A 27,871-nucleotide genomic window follows, 5' to 3' on the forward strand; every position below is an offset into this window, starting at 1 on the left:
TTTCACTCATTTGTCAATGACATGAGAGGCTTCTTTGCTGAATTGGATAATAGTTTTCAAATAGTAGAAGAATATTTCCTCAAAACTTTTGTGCTATTCATAAGGTAGTGCTTTAGACACCGCACACTTTTAAGTTCAGTCTGCATTGTAGCATTTTCTCCATCAGTTTCTTAGATCTGGACAAGCACAAAACAATAAATCAAGCAGTAATTGATAGTTTTTGCCAAATTTCACAGTGTAAATATTTCCACTGTGGCCGATTTCAGGTTACCAACATGAAGTCACTATGCGATATTTGGAAGAGATGTACAGTAGCCCAGCATTAGGCAATATTTCTACCATACAGATACAAAATCATCAGTAGCACCAAGAGCAGAGATGATAGTAAAATGTAATGTAAAAATAGGACGTAAGATTTTAGTATTTATCTTTGTTTTAAAATAACTATGTTTATATAGTTTAATTTATAACAAAGGTTATGTTTTACACCAAGTTCACAAACTTGCTGAAAATTTAACAGTTGGATCTTGTCAGTCAGCACATCGCTGTGAATAATCTGGCTATTTATTTTCTGTCTATCTCCTTCATAGAGGCAGAGGTTTTGCTCTGTATTGTTTGCTGCAGGCTGGAATGGTAGGCAGTCAATGAATACTTGCTAAGTGAATTTTAATTAAAATAAATGTACTAGATGCTGAGCAAAAAATAAATTTTGTCTTCAAATAAATTGAAACCTTTTTCATCTTTTAATATGAAATTTTGATTATAACAATAGCATAATATTCTTACCTCTCTGAATTATTGACCTAGATTATAAATAAAAGCATGTTACTCTGAAAGGGATAGAAGATTTTTAAATTTTCCTTGCTGAAAGAAAGATAATCATGTGGTCTCTCTTTTATAAAAAGAAAAATATGAAGCATTTATGCAAAGGAAAAAACTCTGAAGTGTTGATGGAGGTTATTTCTGTTTGGGATTACAGGTCATTTGTATTTCATTCTTCAGATTTTTCTGTTTTTCGTGTTCTTTACAAGTCACATCTATTATATAATAAAACTATTTTTAAATCAGCTTCTTTATCATACTCTGGTATATAGTATTTTAGTTGAAAGAGGAGGAAAGTAAAATATTACAAGTAGAATATATAGGGTAAAAGAGAGAGACGGAAGTGAGAAAGCCATTGCATATTTGAAAGGCCTGATCTTGTTATGCAGGGAAGTACTGGGAGATAAGGCGACAATGTTGGGTTCAAATTGTAGAGGCTTCTGAATGCCAGACTCGGACATCAAACTTTAGAATCTTCAACGGATTTTGAAGATAGTCAAGGAAGAATTCTAGGAATTTAATCTGGCACAACTCTGTAGGAAGATTAGAGGAAAGAGGGCTTGGAGTCCAGAGGTTGTTGCAGAGGTCATGGATGAGTGATTTTTCTACCAGGGCAATTACGAATAGAAGTGCTGAATGGCTGAATATCAGAGATAACTGATACCTGTTCCCATCCAGTAGCGTCTGTTGATGAACTTTGTATGGAAGAATTGTGGGAAAGTGTCAGAGATGAACCTGAGAGTATGCTGTTGGCATTTCAAAGCTTTGCTGGGTATAAAGGTGTTATGAAGAAATACGAAAGTCAGGAAGAAGAATTTGTTTGAAAGGAAGAAGATAAATGGATTTGGAGATATTTGGAGTTGGAAATATAAGACTAGAATTCACAAAGAAGTCAGGACTAGATATGAGCTCTTTATGGGAGATAGAGAAAGAAGAAATGTATGTTTATAATTAGTTGAATTTTTACCCATTAAAAAAAAACAACTGAGTTCAGTATGTAATCTGTTCGTGAATTCAAAGGAGAAGTACAATTTGTCATGAGCTATAAACTTACATATTGACAGAGACATTTTTAGTTTACTAATAAGATGACTTAACAATTCATTTTCAAATGTTAGCTAACCCTGCATTTATTAGAAAAGTTCCATGTGGTCATGATACATTTTTAATATATTGTTTGGTTTGATTTGCGAAATTTTTGTTTAGAATTTATGTATGTATGTTCATGAGAAATATTGGTCTATCTATTTAAAAATCATAAATAGTGTCTTTGGTTTTGGTATCAGGTAATATTAGCCTGATAGAATGCTTTAGGAAATGTTCCCTCCTCTTCAGTTTTTTGGGAAGAGTTTGTAGAATTGGTATGATTTCTTCCTTAAATGTTAGGCAGAATTCACCAGTGAATCCATTTAGCCCAGGAGTTGTATTTGTGGAAATATTTTAAACTATAAACTGAATTTCATTAATAGGTATAGAACTTTTGTGCTGTGCTGTGCTTAGTTGCTCAGTCGTGTCCGACTCTTTGGAACCCCATGAATTGCAGCCTGCCAGGTTCCTTTGTCCATGGGGATTCTCCAAGCAAGAATACTGGAGTGGGTTGCTGTTCCCATCCAGGGGATCTTCCCACCCCAGGGATCAAACCCAGGTCTCCTACATTGCAGGCAGATTTTTTACCAACTGAGCCACCAGGGAAGCCCAAGAATATTGAAGTGGGTAGCCTGTCTCTTCTCCAGAGGATCTTCCTGACCCAGGAATTGAACCAGGGTCTCCTGCACTGCAGGCAGATTCTTTACCAGCTGAGCTACCAGAGAAGTCCATAGGACTGTTCAGTTCAGTTCAGTTCAGTCGCTCAGTCGTGTGCAACTCCTTGCTACCCCATGAACCACAGCATGCCAAGCCTCCCTGTCCATCACCAACACTCGGAGTCCACCCAAACCCATGTCCATTGAGTCAGTGATGCCATCCAACCATCTCATCCTCTGTCGTCTCCTTCTCCTCCTGCCCTCAATCTTTCCCAGCATCAGGGTTTTTTCAAATGAGTCAGCTCTTCGTATCAGGTGGCTAAAGTATTGGAGTTGCAGCTTCAAAGGGTTATCTATTTCTTCTTGAATAAGCTATGAAAATTTCTACCTTGAAAGGAATTTTTCCATTTCATCTGAGTTGAATTTATTGGCATAAACTTGTTCATAATATGCCCTTATTATTTTTAATATCTATAGACTCTTATAGAGATAACACCTCTGTCATTCTTTTTATTTGTTTATTTTTGGCTGCACTGAGTCTTCACTGCTGCCCTTGGGCTTTCTCTAGTTGCAGCGAGTGGGGGCTACTCTCGAGTTGTGGTGCATGGGCTTCTCATTGCAGTGGTGTTGCAGAGCATGGGCTCTAGAGTTGATGGGCTCGGTAGACATGGCACCCACTTTTAGTTGCCCCTCAGCATGTGGAATCTTCCAGGATGATGGATTGAACTTGTGTCCTCTGCATTGGCAGGAGGTTCTTAACCACTGGACTATCAGAGAAATCCTCTCATTCTTGACATTGGTAATTTGTATCATTTTTTTCCCCCTGAATAGTCTGGCTATAGGTTTATCAGTTTTTCTTCAATCTTCTCCAAGAGCTAGCTTCTGGTTTCCTTTTTTCTGTATTTATATTTTCCTACTTTACTGCTTTCTGCTTTGATTCCTACTGTTTACTTTTTTCTCCTTACTTTGCATTTCTTTGTCCTTTAGTTTCTATAGGTAGAAGCTAAGGTCATGGTTTTAAGTTAAGACCTTTCTTATTTTCTAATATAGATGTGTAGTGCAGGGTCTTTCAATAGTGCACTATTGGCATTCTAAGCTGGACAATTCTTTCTTTTCAGGGCCTGGCCTGTGTGTTATAGGATGCTTAGCAGTATCTCTGGGCACTATCCATGAGATACCAGTAGCATCTCCCCTAGTGACAACCAAAAATGTCTTCTCCAGGTATTGTCAAATGTAGAGGATTCCTCCCCACATCTGGTTGAGAACCACTGGTTTAGTGCTATAAGTTTCTAAGTTCTGCTTTTGTGACATCCCATAAATTTTGATATATTGTGTTTTCATTCAGTTCAAAATACTTTCTGAATTCCTTTTTGATTTCTACTTTGACCCATGGGCTATTTTGAAATGCATTATCTAGTTTCCAAATATTTGGTGATTTAATTCCTTTGTGGTCAGAGATCATACTTTGCATGACTTGGAACCTTCTAAATTTAAGACTTGTTCTATGGCCCAGAATATGGTCTATGTTGGTAAATGTTCCATATGCACTTGAGAAGAATGTGTACTCTCTTGTCATTGGGTAGAATGTTCTATAAATGTCAGTCAGATCTTGTTGATTGATACTGTGGCTCAAGTCTTGCTGTACATCTCCTTTTTTATTTTCTTCCTTATTCTGTTAATTATTGTGATGGAAGTATATAGCCACTCCAACTTTCTTTTGATGTGTATTAATATGGTATATTGTTTTCTGTCATTATACTTTTAACCTTTTTGTGTCTTTATATTTTAAGTAGGTTTATTACAGGCAACATATTGTCGGGTCTTGCTTTTTTATCCAGTCTAATGAGCTAGTTAGTCTCTTTGACTACTGGGGCAGCTAGTGTCACTGATAAAGGTGCTGTCTTCCCTAACAAGTCTATTCCAGATCTCACTGGGGGAACATTGTGGCAATGGAGCCAGCCTGCAGGACCGTGGTGGACAGGGTGGAGGGCTGGTTAGTGTGGTAATACCATCCTTCCTGTGCCTATCTAGGACCAGGCAGAGGCACATGAAGGCAGACCAACCCTCTGGGGACCCTAGAGGAAGCCAGCAACTGTGCCTGAGAGAGATGGAACTTTTGGAATCTGACTTGCATTGTTACTGACCGATCAGAATGTTCACCTGCCTTCAGTTCAGTTCAGTTGCTCAGTCGTGTCTGACTCTTTGTGACCCATGGACTGCAGCACGCCAGGCCTCCCTGTCCGTCACCAACTCCCTCCCGGAGTTTACTCAAACTCATCTCCATTGAGTCAGTGATGCCCTCCAGCCATCTCATCCTCTGTCATCCCCTTCTCCTCTTGCCTTCAATCTTTCCCTGCATCAGGGTCTTTTCCAATGAGTCAGCTCTTCGCATCAGGTGGCCAAAGTATTGGAGTTTCAGCTTCAGCATCAGTCCTTCCAGTGAATATTCAGCACTGATTTCCTTTAGGATTGACAGGTTGGATCTCCTTGCAGTCTTGCAGGGACTTGCAGAGACTCTCCTGAGTCTTCTCTAACACCACAGTTCAAGAGCATCAATTCTTTGGTGTTCAGCTTTATGGTCTAACTCTCACATCCATACAAGACTACTGGAAAAACCATAGCCTTGACTAGACAGACCTTTGTTGGCAAAGTAATGTCTCTGCATTTTAATATGCTATCTAGGTTGGTCATAACTTTTCTTCCAAGGAGCAAGCGTCTTTTGATTTCATGGCTGCAATCACCATCTGCAGTGATTTTGGAGCCCCCCAAAAATTAAGTCTGCTACTGTTTCCACTCTTTCTCCATCTATTTGCCATGAAGTGGTGGGACCGGATGCCATGATCTTTGTTTTCTGAATGTTGAGCTTTAAGCCAACTTTTTCACCCTCCCCTTTCACTTTCATCAAGTGAAGTTCCTCTTTACTTTCTGCCATAAGGGTGGTGTCATTTGCATATGTGAGGTTATTTATATTTCTCCTAGCAGTCTTGATTCCAGCTTGTGCTTCTTCCAGCCCAGCATTTCTCATGGTGTACTCTGCATATAAGTTAAATAAGCAGGGTGACAATATATAGCCTTGACTTACTCCTTTTCCTATTTGGAACCAGTCTGTTGTTCCATGTCCAGTTCTAACTGTTGATTCTTGACCTGCATACAGGTTTCTCGAGAGGCACGTCAGGTGGTCTGGTATTCCCATCTCTTGAAGAATTTTCCAGTTTGTTGTGATCCACACAAAGGCTTTGGCATAGTCAATAAAGCATAAATAGATGTTTTTCTGGAACTCTCTTGCTTTTTCAATGATCCAGCGGATGTTGGCAATTTGATCTCTGGTTCCTCTTCCTTTTCTAAAACCAGCTTAAACATCTGGAAATTCTCGATTCAGGTTCTGTTGAAACCTGGCTTGGAGAATTTCGAGCATTACTTTACTAGCGTGTAAGGTGAGTGCAGTTGTGCAGTAGTTTAAACATTCTTTGGCATTGCCTTTCTTTGGGATTGGAATGAAAACTGACCTTTTCCAGTCCTGTGGCCACTGCTGAGTTTTCCAAATTTGCTGGCATATTGAGTGCAGCACTTTCACAGCATCATCTTTCAGGATTTGAAATAGCTCAACTGGAATTCCATCACCTCCACTAGCTTTGTTCCCAGTGATGCTTCCTAGGGCCCCCATGACTTTGGACTCCAGGATGTCTGGCTCTAGGTGAGTGATCACGCCATCGTGATTATCTGCGTCGTGAAGATCTTTTTTGTACAGTTCTTCTGTGTATTCTTGCCACTTCTTAATATCTTCTGCTTCTGTTAGGTCCATACCATTTCTGTCCTTTATTGTGCCCATACCATTTCTGTCCTTTATTGTGCCCATCTTTGCATGAAATGTTCCCTTGGTATCTCTAATTGTCTTAAAGAGATCTCTAGTCTTTCCCATTCTATTGTGTTCCCCTATTTCTTTGCACTGATCACTGGCCTTACTACTTTGTTAAACCAGTTGTTGCATTGTGGGAGGTCAACGGAATGGATCCTGGGCAAGGGACTCAGCACAGTGAATGTTTACTATCTAGAATGTAAGCATCGCAACAACTTATCACTGGTATGGCTATATCAAGTCATACTGGCCAATTATATGGTGTGTATTTCTCTATTCACATTGAGTGTGCTGGGTTTAATTCTGTTTATTATATACTAACACCTATTAGAAAAAATTAGGAAAATAATGAGATCATCACAAGAAAAGTTTCACCTATCCTAACTGCTTATGGTTGCCCTGGTCTTTTCCCTGATCTTCAGGCTTATACACATCTCCACCTGGCAGCCTGATAAACAGACCCCTCAAATTCAACAGTTCGGTTCACTGAATTCTTCTATCCAGCTTACTGAGGCCTAAAACTTAGGAGTCATATTTTGATTTCTTTCTCTTCCTCACCTTTTATAATTAATTCCTGCTTTTGACTTTCTGCACAAAGAGAATTCTGTTGATCAACCAAAACTGAGTTTATTAAACTTACTGCAGCAAGGGAGAGCACCACTATGAAAGAGTCTTGGTAGTTAGGGGAAGTTAGGAAAGGTTATTTCTGGGGTTTTGAGATCTGGACTCCGCTGGTTTAAGGCAGGTCCTTCAAAGTGGGGAACTGGTTTAGATGGGCAAAGTTTGTGACACAATATTTAAAATTAATGGACATAGCAAGAAGAGCAGTCTGTTATCATGTGAGGAGAACTGTTTGCCCTGATGTATGAATTGTTTGCCCAGATAGGTTAGTTTGTTAAACTTGCCTGACAAAGTGTAGCTAATTCTTGGCTTACAGTCTTATCATCTTGGGCAGAGTGCTTTCCTGAAGCACAATTACATCATGTTGACTCAGTTAATTCATAGATTTCCTGAATCTATGTTTTGTTGATGATGTTACCTCTACCTGAAATAATCTTTTCCCTCCTACTTCCCACAGTATGTGACTATTTTTTGTTCTTTTAAAACTTAACTCAGGCAGTGTCTCCTATAGGAAATGTTTCCTGAACCTAGACTGCTTCTAGGTGATACTGTATATAGTGCTATTATTACATTCTCCACGTTGTGCAGAAATGAACCTTTTATAAAGGGAGAGAGCCATCTAAAGGCTGGTTGTCTTATTAATTTCTGTATCCACTAGCATTCATAACAGGGCCCAGCACATGGTAAGTTTTCAGTTTTTACTAACCCAAACAAATTGGGTCAGAGGAGGAAGAGCAGAGGAATAGGAGATAAGAGGTGAGGATTTAACTTTAAATTAATGCAATTGAGGCAGTATCAGTGCACCCAAATATAGAAATTTAAGTAAGAGAGGAAGAGTTAAGAGTACAATTAGAAAATGCTCCTAATTGGGGTAATAGTTTGTGTTGATTATTTCCCCAAGAGTGATAATGCAAAGAGAACACCAATGGAGAATTATTTGAGGAATATCTACAGTGGGTGGGAGAAAGTAGAGGAAGCCCTCAAAGGCATCGGTAGAAACAGAGATGAGGAGGATAAACCAGAGGATTTGCTGATTTGGGCAGTTAAGTTGTACGCAGTGACCTCTTAAAATCTAGTAGAATGGGGATATCATTTTTTTTTTAATTTAGTTTGTAGGACAAAATAAGTTTGTTCTCAGGTTTTATACTTAGAAAAACATATTCTTTGTATTCTTCAACCAGGACTTCCACGGGGGGTATGATTTTCTTTATTTGGGAGTCAAGTTTAACCTTATTGAGGGCCAGTAGTAAACATTACTTTGAATTAACATTTTCTATTTTTCCTTTTTTTTTTTTTTTTGGTAAGCAAAATCATTATACATAGATTACCCAAAAATAGAATGTTTGGTTTCTCCCTTATATTAATTATTATCTTAATTGCTAGATTATTTTGTAGGCCAGTGGTAGTTACACATTAAGAAGTAGCAAGCAAGTTATTATGATTATTTTCTTTTTACCAAGTTTATTTTAGAACAGTTACAGATACATCACTAATTTCTAAAAAATTTCCAGCTCTGAAACCCTTTCCTTAAACTTTAACATGGAGCCCCAACATGTAAGTCAGAGAAGGAGAAGCTGGTCTGTTGGAAGCTGTGACAGGGACTGAAAGCCCTCCTGAGAGTTGTGTCAGTCTTCTAACCTCCTCCTCTTTCCTTCCAAACACCTGTGGTACCCGGAACTCCTCTGTGGAAATTCTAGGGCCGCCTAAAGCATAGTTCAAAAATCACTGATATGTAATTCTCTTTGTAGAAATGTTGATGTCAAGCCATTTAAATACTGAAAGTGACATGATATTTAGACCCCCAAATCAGATGATACTTCCAGTCTGTTATCTTTATTGGTCAGTAGAATGGTACAACAACAAAGAGCAAATAAATTTGTACTGGTGCTATTTAGACAGGTTGGATATCAGGGCTTCCCTGATAGCTCAGTTGGTAGAGAATCTACCTGCAGTGCAGGAGACCCTAGTTCGATTCCTAGGTTGGGAAGATGCGCTGGAGAAGGAATAGGCTACCCACTACAGTATTCTTGGGCTTCCCTTGTGGATCAGCTGGTAAAGAATCTGCTTGCAATGTGGGAGACCTGGGTTTGATCCCTGGGTTGGGAAGATCTCCTGGAGAAGGGAAGGGTTACCCACTCCAGTATTCTGGCCTGGAGAATTCCATGGACTACAGTCCATGGTCTCACAAAGAGTCGGACATGACTGAGTGACTTTAACTTCACTTCACTGGATGTCTTCCTTTCAGGGAAGTTGTCCAAGTAGTTCCTTTGTTAGTGGGAGGTTGGCCTACTATTAAATGCAGTCTCTTTCAACATCGATGATTCTCTGATCTTACTGTCCACATTTATCCTACCTTGTAAATACCATCTAATAGGATGGGCTCTATTGTATTTTTCATTTCTTCAACTTTATAGTGTGCTGTATATATGACAGGCACTGTATTAGGACGCAAGGGTACTATTCAAACAAGTAAATGTAAACAAATAAGATACAACCTTCCATAAAGAAAATAGAAAATTGCTATAAGGTTTGAGGAGTAGTTATAGAGGTAAGCAGAGGGTATTCATGGGACTCATATGAAATGAAAGGACCCAGACCAGATAGGGGCTTTTCAGAAAAAATGCTAGCTTCTATGAAGACTGAGCTGACTCTGAAAATGAGTAAACTTGAACCAGAAGCAAATAGAGAAAGGTCTTTCTAAGCAGAGGAAGGAACATGTACAGAGGCTCTGAAAGATAACCTGCCTTGTTTAAAGTAGTTTGGGTAGTTGAGTATGCCTGGAGCTTAGCATGTGAATGGAGCTGGTGGGTGAAGCCAGATGAAAAAAGACTGTTTGCACCATGCTTGGGAATTTGGACTTTACCTTAAAAGTGATGTGAAGCAATTAAAGGATTTTAAGCAGAGTAATTAATGATCAGATTTGTGTTTTAGAAAGCGCTCTGTCTGGCATTAGTCAGGAGAACAGATTGAAGTAGACCTCTCTTGGAAGCAGAGAGACCATTAAGTTGTTAAGCTTTTGCAATGATATAAGCAAAAATAAGGATAGTAAAACTCACATGATGGGTGGGGAAATTAATTCAGGATATACTAAGGAAATAAATCCATAGTTATTGGTCCGAGAAAGAATAAAAGTAGAGGTGACTTTCAGGTGTTTGACTTGACCAGCTGGGTAAGTGTATAGTCTTTTTTTGCTAAGAGAAAGAAATTAAAAAGAAAGGCATCATACGGACTTTTGTCTCAAGATTCTTAGAGTGCCACCTTGAGCAAGGATATGGATGTTTTTTATTTTCTTATATTTGTATTTGTATATATTTTTGAAATGTGATATGAAAGTATATAACAGGATATATTATCAAGGAAGGTTAAGGAATTCTTTTTAGAAGTCTATTAGATTAAGATAGACTCTCATTTAAAGTAGTTTAGAAATAAGTGATCTACTTAAAAGCAAAGGAATGGATTACCTTTTGTCCATCCAGTCCTTTGATTATTTAATATCCACCTTACCTACTCTATAAATCAACTTTTAATTGAGAAATAATAAATTCATTTTTAGAAAATCCAGAGATTTTATCATTCATCTCTCAGAATTTTTACCTTTTAAGAAAATATGTGGTAAGAATGGCCTGTCTCTGTGAATTAGCTAATTTGGTAATAGTTCTGCTGTGGCATTATGCACTGTAAAATACAAAATGATTTTCCTCTGAATGCAGGCTTTGATTTTCAAGTCTTTCATTGGTGTTATGTAGGAATTAATGTTCCATCCCTTGTTATTTAACATTCCTGGCAGAGACGTTTCCTTTATATAGCTTTGTCACATCATTTTCTCAAGTTAAGATCTCCTTTTAGGCTGGTTGAGGTGCTTAAATCCCTCATGGAAAGAATGAGCAATGCTCCTAAACAGAAAACTGAAGGTATTGGTTTCAGATTTTGAGATTTGCTCTATAAAGGGATACATTCATTATGTTTATTCATTGACTCTTAAATGCTCTATTGTTTCTTATTAGATAAGTCTTCCTTCTCTGTAGTTTTGTGATTTCTTCTGTACCTTTGAAAGCATTAGAGAAGTGCCTCTTCCAGTAACAAAACAAAAACACTGTAGTTTAAACCAAAAAGATTCCCAAATTTCAGTGTTTCAGAATGATTTTTTCCTGATAAAGATAAAAGCTTTCAGAATATTTTCAGAAATTGTTAGCAGTTTATAATTTGGCCTACATGTACAAATTTCTTTATTCAGTAGTTAAAATGGATTTGAGAGGTAGATTAGTAGAAATAGTCATTGGTTTATTACAATTAAAGTGCTTGAAAGTTCTTAGAATAACATCTCTTCAGATCCTACAAGAGGTTATTGTTGTTTTACTAGAACTAGTATTATAATTGTCTTTGAAAAAAGTGAAATGATTTGCTTGTTTGAACTTAGGGTTACTCTAAAAGGAAGTATGTTAATTGCTCATTTCCCCCTAAAACAAAACCTTTGATTTGGGATAATAGTTTTTTATTAGTATCGTAATCTGAACTTTTAAATATGTGAGAAGTTTCAGTTCAGTTCAGTTCAGTCGCTCAGTCGTGTCCGACTCTTTGTGACCCCATGAATCCCGGCATGCCAGGCCTCCCTGTCCATCACCAACTCCCGGAGTTCACCCAAACTCATGTAAGAAGGTAGTAACTTCCTTTTCATATTTCTTTTACAGCTTGTAAAAATTAAAATGAATAAACTACGGCAGAGTTTTAGGAGAAAGAAAGATGTTTATGTTCCAGAGGCCAGTCGTCCACATCAGTGGCAGACAGATGAAGAAGGAGTTCGTTCTGGAAAATGTAGCTTCCCAGTCAAGGTAAGACCTCATGTTTCTATAAATCTCGATGTGGGAAAAAACTGACAGTTTATTGTATGTGAATTCCATTAATTAGGACAGTTAAAAGAAAACACTTCAAAAGCTAATCTCTTTATATTCTGCTTCAATGATAGAATTCGAAGAAAATAGATTATAATTAATGATTTTTCTCCTTATATTTATTATTTTTTTAATATATATGCTTTATTGACTTACATTGTTTCAGGTGCACAGCAAGGTGGTTCAGTTATACAAATATGCATATATTATTTTTTAAACTATTTTCCACCATAAGTTATTACAAGATACTGACTATAGTTCCTTATGATATACAGTAAACCTTTGTTGCTTGTTGCATATCTATTTTTTAATTAGAAATCTAGCATTCTATTTATACTAAGTCAAACAAGTGGAATCAAAAGTGTCATAATTTTTTAATTAGGCAAAAATTCATGTTCTCTAAAATACATATATTATACATATTTATATATATGTATATAAAAGCTTTTCTACTACACTTGATAAAAGCTTGAGAAAGAACAGTCAACAAGAAGAGAAGAGATGGAAGAAATCAGAGAACATAAACTAAAGGAAATGTGGGCACTGAATATGAAATAGAAAAAGTGAAACAAACTAGGTAAAAGTAAAAGATCATCATATAGTCCAGTTGATTTTAAACGCATCTGCTCGTTAGAAACATATCTGGAGCTCTGGAGAAAAAAAGCAATACAAAGCATTTGTAGTTCTCAGAAGATTTCAAGATACTTCTCATATGCATCTAGGTTTTAAAAAGTGATTTTAAAAGGTTTCTCTAATAGATCCTAGTTTTGGTGACACAGAATTCTATTATTTTTCTCTTGACGAATCATGATACAGTAGTATTAAGTGAGTAGTAGTGACATAATCACAGTAGTAAAAGATTTGTTTATTGGTTTTCACAATCAGTTCAGTTTGGTCACTCAGTTGTGTCCAACTCTTTGCTACCCCATGGACTGCAGCATGCTAGGCCTCCCTGTCCCTCACCAACTCCTGGAGCTTACTCAAACTCATCTCCATTGAGTCGGTGATGCCATCCAACCGTCTCATCCTCTGTCATCCCCTTCTCCTCCTGCCCTCAATCTTTCCCAGCGTCAGGATCTTTTCAAATGAGTCAGCTCTTCACACAGGTGGCCAAAATATTGGAGTTTCAACTTCAGCATCAGTCCTTCCAATGAATACTCAGGACTGATTTCCTTTAGGACGGACTGGTTGGATCTCCTTGCAGTCCAAGGGACTCTTGAGAGTCTTCTCCAACACCATAGTTCAAAAGCATCACTTCTTCAGTGCTCAGCTTTCTTTATAGTCAGACTCTCACATCCATGCCTGACTACTGGAAAAACCATAGCTTTGACTAGATGGACCTGTGTCAGCAAAATAATGTCTCTGCTTTTTAATATACTGTCTAGGTTGGTCATAACTTTCCTTCCAAGGAGTAAGCGTCTTTTAATTTCATGGTTGCAGTCACCACCTTCAGTGATTTTGTGAGCCCGAAAGATAAAGTCTCTCACTGTTCCCATTGTTTCCCCCATCTGTTTGCCATGAAGTGATGGGACCACATGCCATGATCTTTGTATTTTTAATGTTGAGTTTTAAGCCAGCTGTTTCACTCTCCTTTTTCACTTTCCTCAAGAGGCTCTTCTGGCATAATGGTGGTGTCATCTGCGTATCTGAGATTATTGATTTTTCTCCTGGCAACCTTGATTTCAGCTTGTGCTTCATCCAGCCCAGCATTTCTCATGATGTATTCTGCATATAAGTTAAATAAGCAGGGTGACAATATACAGCCTTGATGTACTCCTTTCCCAATTTGGAACCAGTTGTTCTTTTGAACTGCATTCAAAAGGGTATATCTTTCCTTTTCTCCTTTGCCTTTAGCTTCTCTTCTTTTCTCAGCTCTTTGTAAGGCCTCCTCAGACAAACATTTTGCCTTTTTGCATTTCTTTTTCTTGGGGATGGTCTTGATCACTGCCTCCTGTACAGTGTCATGAACCTTAGTCCATAGTTCTTCCGTCAGTCTGTCTATCAGATCTAATCCCTTGAATTTGTTTGTGACTTCCATTGTATAATCGTAAGGGATTTGATTTAGGTCATACCTGAATGGTCTAATGGTTTTCCCTACTTTCCTCAATTTAAGTCTGAATTTTGCAAGAAGGAGTTCATGATCTGAGCCACAGTTAGCTTCCAGTCTTGTTTTTGTTGACTGTAAAAATAAGTCCTGTAATCAAGGAAATCCTATAATCAAATCCAGATCAGATCAGATCAGTCGCTCAGTTGTGTCCCACTCTTTGCGACCCCATGAATCACAGCACCCCAGGCCTCCCTGTCCATCACCAACTCCCGGAGTTGACTCAGACTCATGTCCATTGAGTCAGTGATGCCATCCAGCCATCTCATCCTTTGTCGTCCCCTTCTCCTCCTGCCCCCAATCCCTTTCAGCATCAGAGTCTTTTCTGCCCTCAAGACCAGATTACCTGGGGATTCCCAGTCTCTTTGTCAGATCCCCAGGCTGTAAAGCCTTAAGTGGGGTTTACAACCTTCACAGTGGTGGGAGAATTTCTTGGAATTATTGTTCTGTAGTCTGTGGGTCACCCACCCATAGGGTGTGGGATTTGATTTTATTGTGATTGTGCCCCTCCTACCATCTTTCTGTGGCTGCTTCTTTGTCTTTGGATATAGATTATCTTTTTTTAGTATCTTTTTACAGTGTCCTCCTGCTGATGGTTGTTCAACAGCTAGTTGCAATTTTGGTGCTCTCACAGGAGAAGATGAGCACGCATCCTTCTACTCTATCATCTTGCACCGGAAGCCTTCTCATTATATTTAAATAAGAATTTCTGGTATATAATTTGAAATCACTACAAATAAGACCACTTCTAATGAAAATACTAATCCTGAAATACCTAAAAATTCTGAATTATCAAGAATCAAGTTTTTTTCAACAGAACATGCTTACTAATTGTGGAACAAAGGAAGTGAGTATCTGCTTTCTTAAATACAGGCCTGGTATGTTCTATAAAATCTTAAATCAGAAGAGTTAAAAAGGATTTTATCCTTAATCTTTTTTTTTTCTATTTGAATAGATATTTTTATTTATTTATTTTTAATTGGAGGCTAATTACTTTACAGTATTGTAGTGGTATCCTTAATCTTGTAACTTTTAATTGAGTTCATTTAAACTAATGCTTTCATTTGTCACATCAGAAAATGGAAGCTTTAAGAGTTTAAGAACATAGTGAAGATCTAGAGAAGGGGATGCCTTGTAGGTGCTTTTTGTTACTGCTACTTGAGACTGAAGAAGAATCATCTGTATTTAAGGTCATAGAAGAAATAAATGTGCATGCTACACTGTTTAGTGAGAAGAAGCAATTAATAGTTATATATGCTATGAGATGTGTGAGGAGGAAAAAATAGAAGGAACTACACCAAAATGTTAATATCTTGAAGAAGAAACTTTAATTTGAAGTGTTAGCATTTTTCTCTATTTTTAGTATATTCTTATGTATGAATATTTTTATTGTGATTTTTCTCCTTTTTTACTGCCTTGGTATTATGCATGAAACATGGACCAAAGCCTCAGAAAGAAAAAAAGTCATTATGATTGGAAAAGTGATTTTGAGAATCTCTGGGAACTTAATACATGACTCTTAAAATACACAAATTTTCCACAGTCCATCAGTGATGAAGCATTTTCCTAATCACTTAGCTTTGTCTGTGCAACTTACTTGCTGAAACTTCTTTTATAGGAATAATAAACTTAATGTTTAATTTTAAGTGGTTAGTATGATATTAAGATTAAAAAAAAAACAACCCCACCTCTCTTACATAAAACCTAACACTCTTCTTTAGTGCCTCACATCCAGCCAAACAGTGGATTCATTTTGATTATACAAATCAAGTATTAAGTATTGGGTTCCTTAACGTCTTACAGAAAAAAACCAAATGAACTTTTTGGCCAACCTGATATGTTGAAGTGGATCCTCTTACACATTGCTGATTGCTTGGAGGATACTTTGCAACCTCATGGGAGGGCAATTTGGAAAATATCAGTTAAAATTTTCAATGCACTTTTCATTTGACTAGCAATTTTACATTTGAGAATTACATCTATAGATATATACCGGCATGAGTGGTCATTCTAGCAATTTGTTTATAATAGTAAAAATGTGGAAACTCAGTTAAACATCATTCTGAGACTAAAGAAATGACATCTGTTGAGGGGAATCCTTTGACACTTAAAAAAAGAATAAGGTAGATCTATCTTCACATATTTATAAATTTTTTTGAACTGCTATGTGCCAGACAGATGTTAAGTGGTAAGCAAATAAGACACAGTTCTCGCTCTGTGGCGTTTATAGTCTCCTTATGGGGGAGAGACTTTTAATTTGATATCTGTGTTACTAATACATGATTACAGACTGAGATAAGTGCTTTTTATTTACTTTTTTTCTCTTTTCAAAAAGTTTTTTTGAAATATACCTGATATACAATGTTATGTTGGTTTCAAGTGTACATCTAAGTGATTCAGCTATGCATTCTTTGTTTACATTCTCTTCTATTATAGGTTATTACAAGATGCTGAATATAGTTCCTTGTGCTATATATACAGTAGGTCCTTGTTGTTATGTATTTTATATATAGTAGTGTACGTATTTTTATTCCAAACTCCTAACTCTCCCCGCCTTCCCCTTTCCCCTTTGGTAACGCTGTTATGGCTGAGTAATATTCCATATTGTGTATATATCACATCTTCTTTATCCATTCACCTATCGATGGACACTTGGGTTATTTCTGTGTCTTGGCTATTGTAAATAGTGCTGCTATGAACATTAAGGTGTGTGTATCTTTTTGAATTATAGTTTTCTCCTTATATATGCCTAGGAGTGGAATTGCAGGATCACGTGGTAGCTCTGATTCTAGTTTTTTAAGAAACCTCCATACTGTTCTCCTTAGTGGCTGCACCAGTTTACATTCCCAGTAACAGTGTAAGGTGGTTCCTTTTTCTTGGTGCCCTTTCCAGCATTTATTATTTGTAGACTTTTTGACATGGCTATTAAACAGATTTAGAAAAGGCAGAGGAACCAGAGATCAAATTGCCAACATCCAGTGGATCATCGAAAAAGCAGGAGAGTTCCAGAAAAACGTCTACTTCTGCTTTATTGATTACTCCAAAGCCTTTGTGTGAATCACAACTGGAAAATTCTTCAACCGATGGGAATATCAAACCACCTTACCTGCCTCCTGAGAAATCTGTATGCAAGTCAAGAAGTAACAGTTAGAACTGGATGTGAAACAACAGACTGGTTCCAAAGCAGAAAAGGAATACATCAAGGATGTATATTGTCACCCTGCTTATTTAACTTATATGCAGAATATATCATGTGAAATGCAGGGCTGGATGAGGCACAAGCTAGAATCAAGTTTGCCGGGAGAAATATCAATAGGCAGATGATACCACCCTTATGGCAGAAAGTGAAGAAGAACTAAAGAGCCTCTTGATGAAAGTGAAAGAGGAGAGTGAAAAAGTTGGCTTAAAACTCAACATTCAGGGAACAAAAATCATGGCATCCCATCACTTCATGGCAAATAGATGGGGAAACAGTGAGAGACTTTATTTTGGGGGCTCCAAAATCACTGCAGATGGTGACTGCAGCCATAAAATTAAAAGATGCTTGCTCCTTGGAAGGAAATACTGAAAGAAAGTTCTCTGCATGTGCTTATGCAGAATATTTTAGGGTATCATTAAGTGATAAAGGCAAGGTACAGAACAGTTTATATGGAATGATTCTATTTATAGTTAAACAGAAAAAAAATTAAAACTTCTTGGTGGTCCAGTGGTTAAGAATCCACCTTCCAATGCGGGGGATGTGGGTTGGATCACTGGTTGAGTAACGAGGATCCCACATGCCGTGGGGTAACTAAGACCATTTGCCACAACTAGAGAACCCACGTGCTGCAACTAAAACCCAGTGCAGCCAAAAATAAATAAATAATTAATTTTAAGAAAAGAAAATATGTATATGCTCACATATATGTAAGAAATATCTGTAAGAAGACAACACAGGTAATTCCGAACTCTGATAGTAAAGAATTGGTGATTTGTTCACTTTTGAATATATGTCCTTTGGAATTAGTGGCATTTTTTTTATCATGAATATGTATCATATTTATAATTAGCACATATATATATATATTTAAACCTCATTCATAGGATTCTGAGAGGTTAAAATAATTATAGTAAAGTTAATTGAAGCACTTTTAATTGGCTACAAAATACATTAGCTTTAAAGTATTTTATGTAGGATAAATAGGCTCAGTATCTTTCTGTGTAGTTCTCATTTGTGGTAAGAAATTGCTGGTTGGGATGTATTTTAGAGGTAAGCACAGAAGATATAAAATTTATATCTTAGAAGGACTTCCCAAGTGGTGCTAGTGGTAAATAACCTGACTGCCAGTGCAGGAGACATAAGAGACGTGGGTTCAATCCTTGGGTTGGGAAGACCCCCTGGAGGAGGAAATGCCAACCCTCTCCAGTATTCTTGCCTGGGAAATCCCATGGACAGAGGAGCCTGGCAGGTTACGGTCCTTAAGGTCACAGAGAGTCTTACACGACTGAAGCAACTTAACATGCATACACAATATCTAGGGCAGCTTATTTAGAGTGTTTTTGTTTGGTCTTTTCCAAATGGTCTTTTGAAATCCTTTCAAGATGTTCATCTTCTCTGCTGTGTGTGCCTCCCTTACCTGCCTTCCTTCCAACGCATCTCATCCCACCCTATCCCACACACTTACATGCAGGTGACCTAGGGTAGAATCAAAACCTGAAATTTTTTCCCCTATAACCTAGAGATAGATGCATTTTCTCAGTCATACTGGGCAAATGATATCTGGGCTTGCCTTAGAAACCATGAATTCTAAACTAGTATTGGATTGGTATGAAAAGTTTCCCATGTAGGCAGCTAGTAGGGTGGTGGGCATGCTCACTGAGGGAGACCATATTTGGGGATAGAGATGAGTTGCTTTTGAGGTACATATGAGAGTTGCACGTGCATATCCCCGCTGACCAAAAGCACCATGAGCTTTGATTTTGAGGTTACAAATTTTAGTGAGTAGGTGAGTTTGGAAATATGGAATCCTCAAATAATATATATATAGCTATATATAAATCATCATTAGAATCATGTGTCAGTGAGATTGCCTAAGTGAGAAGAGAAGGTGGCCTGGGACAAATATAGAAAGGACAGGCAGTATAAATGAGTATCTTCAAAGGAAAATAAGAATGAATAGCCAGAGAGACAAGAAACCAGGATAATGTAGTCTCAGACACCAAGATTTTCAAGGAAGAAAAATGCTGTAAAGAAATCAAGTAAGAAATGAAACTTCATTAGATTAAATGTTTGAAGGTGTTGGTGATTTAGAGTGGAGTCATGGGGATGGAATCTATGTTGAGTGGACGGATGCAAAATAAGGAGATAACAAATCTAGAGATTACTAATCCCAGAAGTTTGTCAGACAAGTTTATGTGATGGGAGAAGGGTTAAAGGGGGGGAAGTATTGCAAGAGGTAGAAGAAAACTTTTGGTGATAATGGCTGATTATGATGATGGTTTCTCAGTTATATATTTGATTAAAAAACTCAGCAGATTGTGTACTTTAAAAGTGTGTATTTTGTTGTATGTCAGTTATACCTCAGTAAGGCAGTTAAATTTTGTTTTTCAGGAAATGTGTCTTCAAAGGAGACTAGAAAGGCAGAGTAACAAAAGGAGTGTGAAGTTGAAAAACTATGTGTATATTTTGTTTTGATTTTTTAAAAACAGATTTATTAGATATAATTTGCATAAAGTGAAGTTTACTGATTTAAAGTGTGTAAATCACCAGTGGCTTGATTTCGTGTTGAATTTTGTTTTTAAAATAGTAGAGACCTGAGCATAAAGGTCTCCACAAAGAAGCATGGAGAGAGTGGATTAGTTCTAGAGTGGAGGAAGGATGCTGCTTCTATAATAGTAGCAAAGGTGGAAAACAGGGCAAATGCACTTTAATTTATGGTGTTGGTGGCCCGAAATTGATGAGATTCTATTCTAAAGATATATTTTCTCAAAGAAATAAAAAGTGAAGGCATGTGTAGAAGAGCGGAGAGAGAGATTATAGAATTAGATTTTGAAGACTGGCATAGCTACTCTAGAGAACAAGCAATACAGACTATGCAATTACTCGAAATAGAAATGCAGTGCACATGTCATTGACCTGCTTTCTCTCTTGTATGTGAGCAGTGTTATTTCTTCTGTGCTATACAAATAATTGAAGGCTAATTAGCAGTATAACTAAATAGTAATACTGCCAGTCTCCTTCAGACAAACAGTAAAAAAAGTAAAAAAGTAAAAAAAAGTAAAAAAAAAAAAAGAAATGCAGTTACTAGACATTAGTCAAATGAAGCTCCAGCTGGTTTGATCTCTGCCATGTGTTTTTAAATATACTAGTGCCTATGAAAGTGTAATAATATTAGAACAGTAATTAAAGTAGGTTTCAAAGCTTGTCTTACAACTCTATCTGCTAATTAAAAAAAGATACTGTTAATAAACAGAATTATGTCCTCGCTCATTATTATCAAACGGTAAAGACCAAGGGAACAAATGCATTTTGTATCAGAATGGGACGGCTCTTTACAGACAGATACATGGAGACTTCCCATTACTTTCCATTGGCTAAGATGGAATCAAGTCAAATCTATAGTTGAAAGTCAAGAAAACAAATATTTGGTATTTTCAGCCTGTACCAAGGAGGCAAGCTCTTCTTGCAGGGAAACCAGTTGAAAGGATGACTGTCATGTAAGCAGCTAACAATGTCAGCCACAGTCACTATATCGTATATGATCTTCACTGTCCTCTCATTTTGTGTTATTTTTTCCTGCTGCCACTGCTTTAATCAAGTCCTCATCTTTGTTTTCTCCCTCAGACCATTATAAGAGCTCTTGACCTTTTTTTTTTTGCTTTTGATCTTGTTTTCCTTCCAAACTATTGTCTTAGTGCATAGTAGGGACGGGGGAGCCTGGTGGGCTGCCGTCTATGGGGTCGCACAGAGTCGGACACGACTGAAGCGACTTAGCAGCAGCAGTAGTGATCTTTCTAAATTGTAAATATAGTTATGTCACTTTCCTGCTTCCTGTGCTTCAGTGGCTCTGTTATAAAATCCTGGAGAGGCATCTAGGCTTTTGTAAAAGTGTACATTTTTAAGCCAAACTACCTGAATTTGTGTTTGATCTATGCCAGTTATTATTAATTGTGTGATCTCTCTTAAAAATTACTTACCCTTTGATGAATGGATAAAGAAGATGTGGTATGTATATACAATGGAATATTAGCCATAAAAAAGAATGAAATAGGGACTTCCCTGGTTGGCCCATTGGCTAAGACTCCACATTCCCAATGCAAGGGGCCTAGGTTTGATCCCTTGTCAAGGAACTAGATCCCACGTGCCACAAATAAGAGTTCATGTGCTGCAAGTAAGACCTGGTGCAGCCAAATTAAAAAGAAAGAAAGAAAGAGAAATTACCTGTTGACATAATGGATAAGAATCCGCCTGCCAGTGTAGGAGGCACAGGTTCAATCCCTGATCCAGGAAGAGCCCAAATGCCTTGGAGCAACTCAGCCTGTATGCCACCACTTCTGAAGCCTATGTGCTGTAACATCTGAAGCCTGCAAGCATGGAGCCTGTGTTCCTCAGCAAGAGAAGCCACTGCGATGAGAAGCCCTTGCACTTCAGTGAAGAGTAGCACCCACTCACTGCAACTGAAGAAAGCCCGTGCACAGCAATGAAGACCCAGCACAGCCATAAATAAATAAAGAATGAAATAAAGCCATTGGCAGCAACATGGATGGACCTGGAGATTATCACACTAAGTAAGCCAGAAAGAAAAAGACAAATAACATTATATTGCTTATATATGGAATCTTTAAAAACAAATTTTTTTTTTAATGAACTTATGTATCAAACAGAAGTAGAAGCACAGATATAGGTAACAAATTTACAGTTACCAAAGGGGAAAGTGGGTCCAGGATAAATTAGGAGTTTGGGATTGACATATATACACTACTATATATTAATATAAAAAAGTTAACCAACAAGGACCTGCTGTATAGCACAGAGAACTATGCTAAGTATTTTGTAATAACCTATGAGGGAGAAGAATCTGAAAAAGAGTCTATGTGTGTGTGATGTGTATGCGTGCACGTGCACGCACTAAGTCATTTCAGTTGTGTCCGACTCTGTGTGACCCCATGGACTGCAGCCCGCCAGGCTCTATGGGCTTCTCCAGGCAAGAATACTAGAGTGGGTTGCCATGCCCTCTTCCTGGGGATCTTGCTGACCCAGGGATCAAACCGGCATCTCTTACATCTAACCTGTATTGGCAGGCAGATTCTTTACCATTAGTGGCACCTGGGAAGCTGGGAGGCCAGGAAACCCCCATATGTATGTGTGTGCGTGTGTGTGTGTGTGTAAATTGAATCACTTTGTACTGCACCTGAAACAGTTTAAATCAACTATATGTCAATAAAAAAATTTAAAAAGAAATTACTTAACCTCTCTGTGCCTCAGTTTTTTCATCTATAAAATGAGAACTTGAATTAGTATAGGTTATGAAAATTAAGTTAGGGCTTCCCAGGTAGTGCTCGTGGTAAAGAACCCGCCTGCCAATGCAGGAGATGTAAGAGACGTGGGTTCAATCCCTGGGTCGGGAAGATCCCCTGAAGGAGGTCACAGCAATCCACTCCGGTATTCTTGCCGGAGAATCCCACGGACAGAGGAACCTGATGGGATACAGTCCATGGGGTAGTAAAGAGTCGGACAGGACTGAAGTGACTTAGCACACGTGAAAATTAAATGAGTAGATACATTATATGAAAAACACACCACTAGCACATAGTGCTGCTGCTGCTGCTAAGTCGCTTCAGTCGTGTCCGACTCTGTGCGACCCCATAGAGGGCAGTCCACCAGGCTTCCCGTCCCAGGGATTCTCCAGGCAAGAACACTGGAATGGGTTGCCATTTCCTTCTCCAATGCATGAAAGTGAAAAGTGAAAGTGAAGTCGCTCAGTCGTGTCCGACTCTTAGCGACCCCATGGACTGCAGCCTACCAGGCTCCTCCGTCCATGGGATTTTCTAGGCAAGAGTACTGGAGTGGGGTGCCATCGCCTTCTCCGAGCACATAGTGAGTACACAATAAATATTTGCTGCTGCTCTTGGTGTTATTGGTTAGATAACAACTGAATGTTGAAGTTTTTAATCTGAATTTCTTGGGTGTTTTCCTTAACTAATTTTTCTTTGAAACACTGCAAGTTAAATATCTTCTCTTGAAAAGGAGTCAAGTTTTTGATAGATGTTTGGTGCCTGAGGACTTATGTATTGGTCATACCAACTTCTCTTAGCTGTAAAAATTCTATTTATCCCAGGAGATGAAATATTTTCTGTTGCTTACAATTTTACAGCTTGAGTGTGACAGTCTTCTGCATACTCAGTGTTTCATTTCAAAGCTGCTTCACACTGTAAAACTTAATGTTCAATCATTTTAATCTATTTTAAGCTTTAAATTTAAGTGATTAGATTTAACCCATATGCTTAGTTTAGTTTTTTTTTTTTTGGTTGTGCTGAGTGACTTGTAGGATCTTAGTTCTGCGACTGGGGATTGAACCCCAGCTCAGCAGTAAAAGCATGGAGTCCTAACCACTGGTATGCTGGGGAGTTCCCATATATACTTTGTTTAGATCAATTGTTCAAATGTAATTGTGCTCCAAATTTATACATAAAAAATAGTCCATTTTAATTTAGCTACTTCTTTTTGATTAAAGCCCCTGAACAAGGTTTGATGTATGTTGTGCACATCTGCATCCTTTATTTGCCTATAACATAGGCTATGTGTATGTGATAATGTGCCTTATAGCTTCTTATAAATTAATGACTGTCACTGTTTGTTAATGTTGAGAACTGCTGACTATGTAGTCTCTCACATCAGAGCTCTGCAATTCTCATGGATAACAGTATGAAAGCAGAGGGATAATTTACTTTTAAATTTTTTTTTTTTTTCAAGAAAACGAAAAATGACGTAATTCATCCAAGAATGAAATTCTACACGCTAGTTTTTCTAAGCTACATTTTTGTGAATAAAAGTCCCTGACTCAGAGGGAGTTTGGAAAAGGCATACAGACAAAGAAGTCGCAGTGTCAAATATTTTAGCCATTAAAGCATAAATCAGCTGCAGTTCTTCGGTGAGGTAGTGTCTCAGAGAGGAAAAGAGACATTTTTAATAATGCTTTTTTCAATTGGCATGTTTTTCTAATAGACAGAAGGCTGATTTCCATCTCCACATTTCTAAAATACATTATGTGACTGAGTCAGTCCATGTGAGATACTTGTATTTTCTTCTTTTTACCAAGTCTTTTCATCAAGTCTTCCCTCCTTTCCCCCTCTCCCCGCCCCCTTGTCATAAATACCTGTATGTGACCAGTTGAGTTGATAAAGATGATAGAATAAAATCTTTTGGAAACACTTTGAAATTCTCTATTCATTTTTCCAAATTGGAAGGGAAGAGGTTAATAGTCATCATATGCAGATGACATGATGCTTTATATAGAAAACCCTAAAAAGTCCACACAGAACCTTTTAGAACTGATAAATGAGTTCAGCAAGGTGCAGGATGCAATATTAACATACAGAAATCTGTTCCATTTCTTTACACTAACAGTGAAATAGCAGAAAGAACAAGTTAAAAAAAAAAAAAAAATCCTGCTTAAAATTGCATCAAAAAAGATAAAATACCTGGGAGTAAACCTGACCAAAGAGGTGAAAGACTTACATGCTGAGAACAGTAAAACATTGATAAAGGAAATTGAAGACAGTTCCAAGAAATAAAATGATATCCCATGCTCTTGGGTTGGAAGAATTAATATTGTTAAAATGGTCATACTACCCAAAGCAGTCTACGAATTTTGATGCAATTCCTATCAAATTACCTATGACATTTTAACAGAAGTGGAACACATACTCCTAAAACTTATGTGGAACCAGAGAAGACCCAGAATTGCCAAGGCAATCCTGAGGAAAAAGAACAAAGCTGGAGGCATTAACCATGACCCCCCTCCCAACTTCAGACAGTACTACAAAGCTACAGTAGTAATAGTTGTTTAACAGTAGTTAAAACAACATGGTATTGGCATAAAATCAGACATATGGATCAGTGGAACAGAATAGAGAGCCCAGAAATAAATGCGTACACCTATGGTCAATTAATCTTTGACAAAGGAGGCAAGAATATACATTGGAGAAAAGACAGTCTTTTCAGGAAGTGGTGTTAGGAAAGCTGGACAGCCACATATAAATCAGTGAAGTTAAAACACTCCCTCACACCACACACAAAAATAACTCAAACTCAAAATGTCCTAAAGACTTAAATATTAGACATGAGAACCATAAAACTCCTAGAAGAGAACATAAACAAGACATTCTCTGACATAAATCCTAGCGATATTCTCTTAGATCAGTCTCCCAGTGCAAAAGAAATAAAAACAAAAGTAAACAAATGGGACTTAATCAAACTTAGAAACTTTGGTACAGCTAAGGAGGCCAAAGACAAAAGACAACCTGTGGACTGGCAGAAAATACTTGGAAATGATATGACCAATGGGGGCTTAATTTCCACAATATATAAGCATTTCATACAGTGTAATATCAAAAAACAAACAACCCAGTCAGAGGGTGACTAGAAGACCTAAATAGACATTACTTCAAAGAAGACATACAGATGGCCAACAGGCACATTAAAAGATGCTCAACATTGCTGATTATTAGAGAAATGCAAATCAGAATTACACAGAGGTATCCCTTCACAGCAGTCAGAAGGGCCATTATCAAAAAGCCTACAAATAATAAATGCTGACAAGGGTTTGGAGAAAAGGGAACCCTCCTACACTATTGGTGGTATTATAAATTGGTACAGCCACAATGGAAGTATGGTATTTCCTTAAATATGGAAGGAAGTATGGAGTTTCCTTAAAAAAAAAAAAAAAAACTAAAAATAAAATTACCATATGATCCAGCGATCACACTCCTGGGCTTATATCTGAGGAAAATTATAATTCCAGAAGATATATGCATGTACCTCTATGGCAGTCCAGCAGTTAAGACTGCACGCTTCCACTTAGTTCCATCCCTGGTTGAGGAACAAAGATCCCACAAGCTGTGTGGTGCAGCCAAAACATAAACATGCACACACATACACATAAAAGATACATGCACCAGCGTTCATAGCAGCTCTGTTTACAATAGTCAAGACATGGAAGCAACCTAAGTATCCATCAACAGATGAGTGGATAAAGGAGATGTGGTATATATACACACACACAATGGAATATCACTCAGCCATAAGAAAGAATGAAATAATGTCATTTGCAGCAACATGAGTGGACCTAGAGATTATTATACTAAGTGAAGAAGTCAGAGTAGGGAAAGACAAATGTATGATGTCTCTTATATGTGGAATCTAAAAAAGATGATACAAATGAACTTGCAAAACAGAAACAAACTCAACAGACGTAAAAAATGTACTTACAGTTACTAAATGGGAAAGGGGAAGGAAGGGATAAATCAGGAGTTGGACTAACAGATGCACACTACTGTATATAAAATAGATACCAATAAGGACCTACTTATAGCACAGGGAGCTATATTCAATATCTTGTAATAACCTATAATAAAAAAGAATGAGGATGAATATATAAAATATATATAACTGAATATATTATTTGATTCACTTAAAAGTGAATCTTGCTGTTTTACGTTTATTCAAAATTACAGCAGTTACAATTATTTAGATATTTAAGTATTTTGCCTTTAGTTTATGATCTTTATGATTGATACCTCAGGTATTTTGTTACCTAAAGTCTAGCAGTTTCCTAAATTGATTTTAATTATGTAGGTTTTATGCATTCAGTCAGTATTGGAAAGATGGGAGTAAAAATGAAAAATTCAATATATGAGCATTGTAAGACTATTGTGGGTCAGGCTGCTTGGGTTTGAGCATTCACTGGCTGAATGGTTTTGAGCAAGTTACTTAAACTCTCTATGCATGTGTTCCCTAGGGCACTAGTTATTGTGCCCATGAATTGCTACTGTTTCACCTTCATCCAGGGCCAGATGGTGGGAGATTCAGGGAGAGGGTAAGAAAGCAGAAGTCGGGATTGGGGGTGTTGACGCCACCTTTCTGGAATCACAGTCTGTGAGAGGTGCGTGGCTCTTGCAGGTTTCCCTTGCTGCTCCCACTGACACCACCACAGGGTTTCCTGGGGATTGGGGTGTGAAAGAACAAAAATAAATAAATAAAGGGATGGGGATCCCTATACTTTTTGAGGATAAGGTATTCACATACCTGGTCCTTGAGCCAGAGATAGAGTGCTTTTCCCAGAGTTCTGACTGTGCCATAGCACTCCCTTTTGGATATCTGGCTGTGTTAAGTTCAAGCTGGAGGGACCAAAGGAGGGGGGAGGGGCATGGAAGGTAAACTCTCTGCCAATTCAGAAATACCTTGAATTCTGATGTTCTCTGATTTATCTTACACTCTTTACAGAGATCTCAGATAGGTGCTCCGTGCATTCTATTCTGGTTTTATGATTTCATTCAGAGCGTTGGACAGGATGCCGTGCTCTGCTAAGTCACTTCAGTCATGTCCAACTCTGTGCAGCCCTATAGACTGTAGCCCACCAGGCTCCTCTATCCGTGGGATTCTCCAGGCAAGAATACTGGAGTGGGCTTCCATTTCCTTCTCCAGGGGATCTTCCCAACTCAGGGATTGACAGTGAAGTCTCTCCTTCATTGACAGAGGGTTCTTTACCACTAGTGCCACCTGGGAAGCCAGGACAGGGTAAGACATGTCTACTCCCATCTTACCAGAACCAGACTCTAAATCTCCTTTTAAAAGAGC

At 37.8% G+C, this 27,871-nt stretch overlaps 1 protein-coding gene and 1 non-coding gene across 50 annotated transcripts in view; both read left to right on the forward strand.

Moving 5' to 3' along the window:
• The window catches only part of NUMB (NUMB endocytic adaptor protein), a 161,808-nt gene that overhangs the window by 92,810 nt on the left and 41,127 nt on the right, over positions 1–27,871 (forward strand). For all 49 annotated transcript variants that reach the window (XM_086319836.1, XM_086319852.1, XM_086319859.1 and 46 more), the window contains one exon: positions 11,730–11,870. In XM_086319836.1, coding sequence (XP_086175962.1) covers positions 11,745–11,870 — 126 coding nt within the window. In that variant the 5' untranslated portion in view covers positions 11,730–11,744. The remainder of the gene's footprint in view (positions 1–11,729; positions 11,871–27,871) is intronic.
• LOC147364047 (small nucleolar RNA SNORA19) lies at positions 20,133–20,262 on the forward strand. The gene has a single exon (XR_015135633.1). It is a non-coding gene; the product is annotated as a small nucleolar RNA SNORA19 (small nucleolar RNA).

The sequence above is a fragment of the Bos grunniens genome, chromosome 10, assembly GCF_055505025.1.
Source record: "Bos grunniens cultivar Pamir isolate PY7600 chromosome 10, Bosgru_T2T1.0, whole genome shotgun sequence".
Taxonomy (NCBI): Eukaryota; Metazoa; Chordata; class Mammalia; order Artiodactyla; family Bovidae; genus Bos; species Bos grunniens.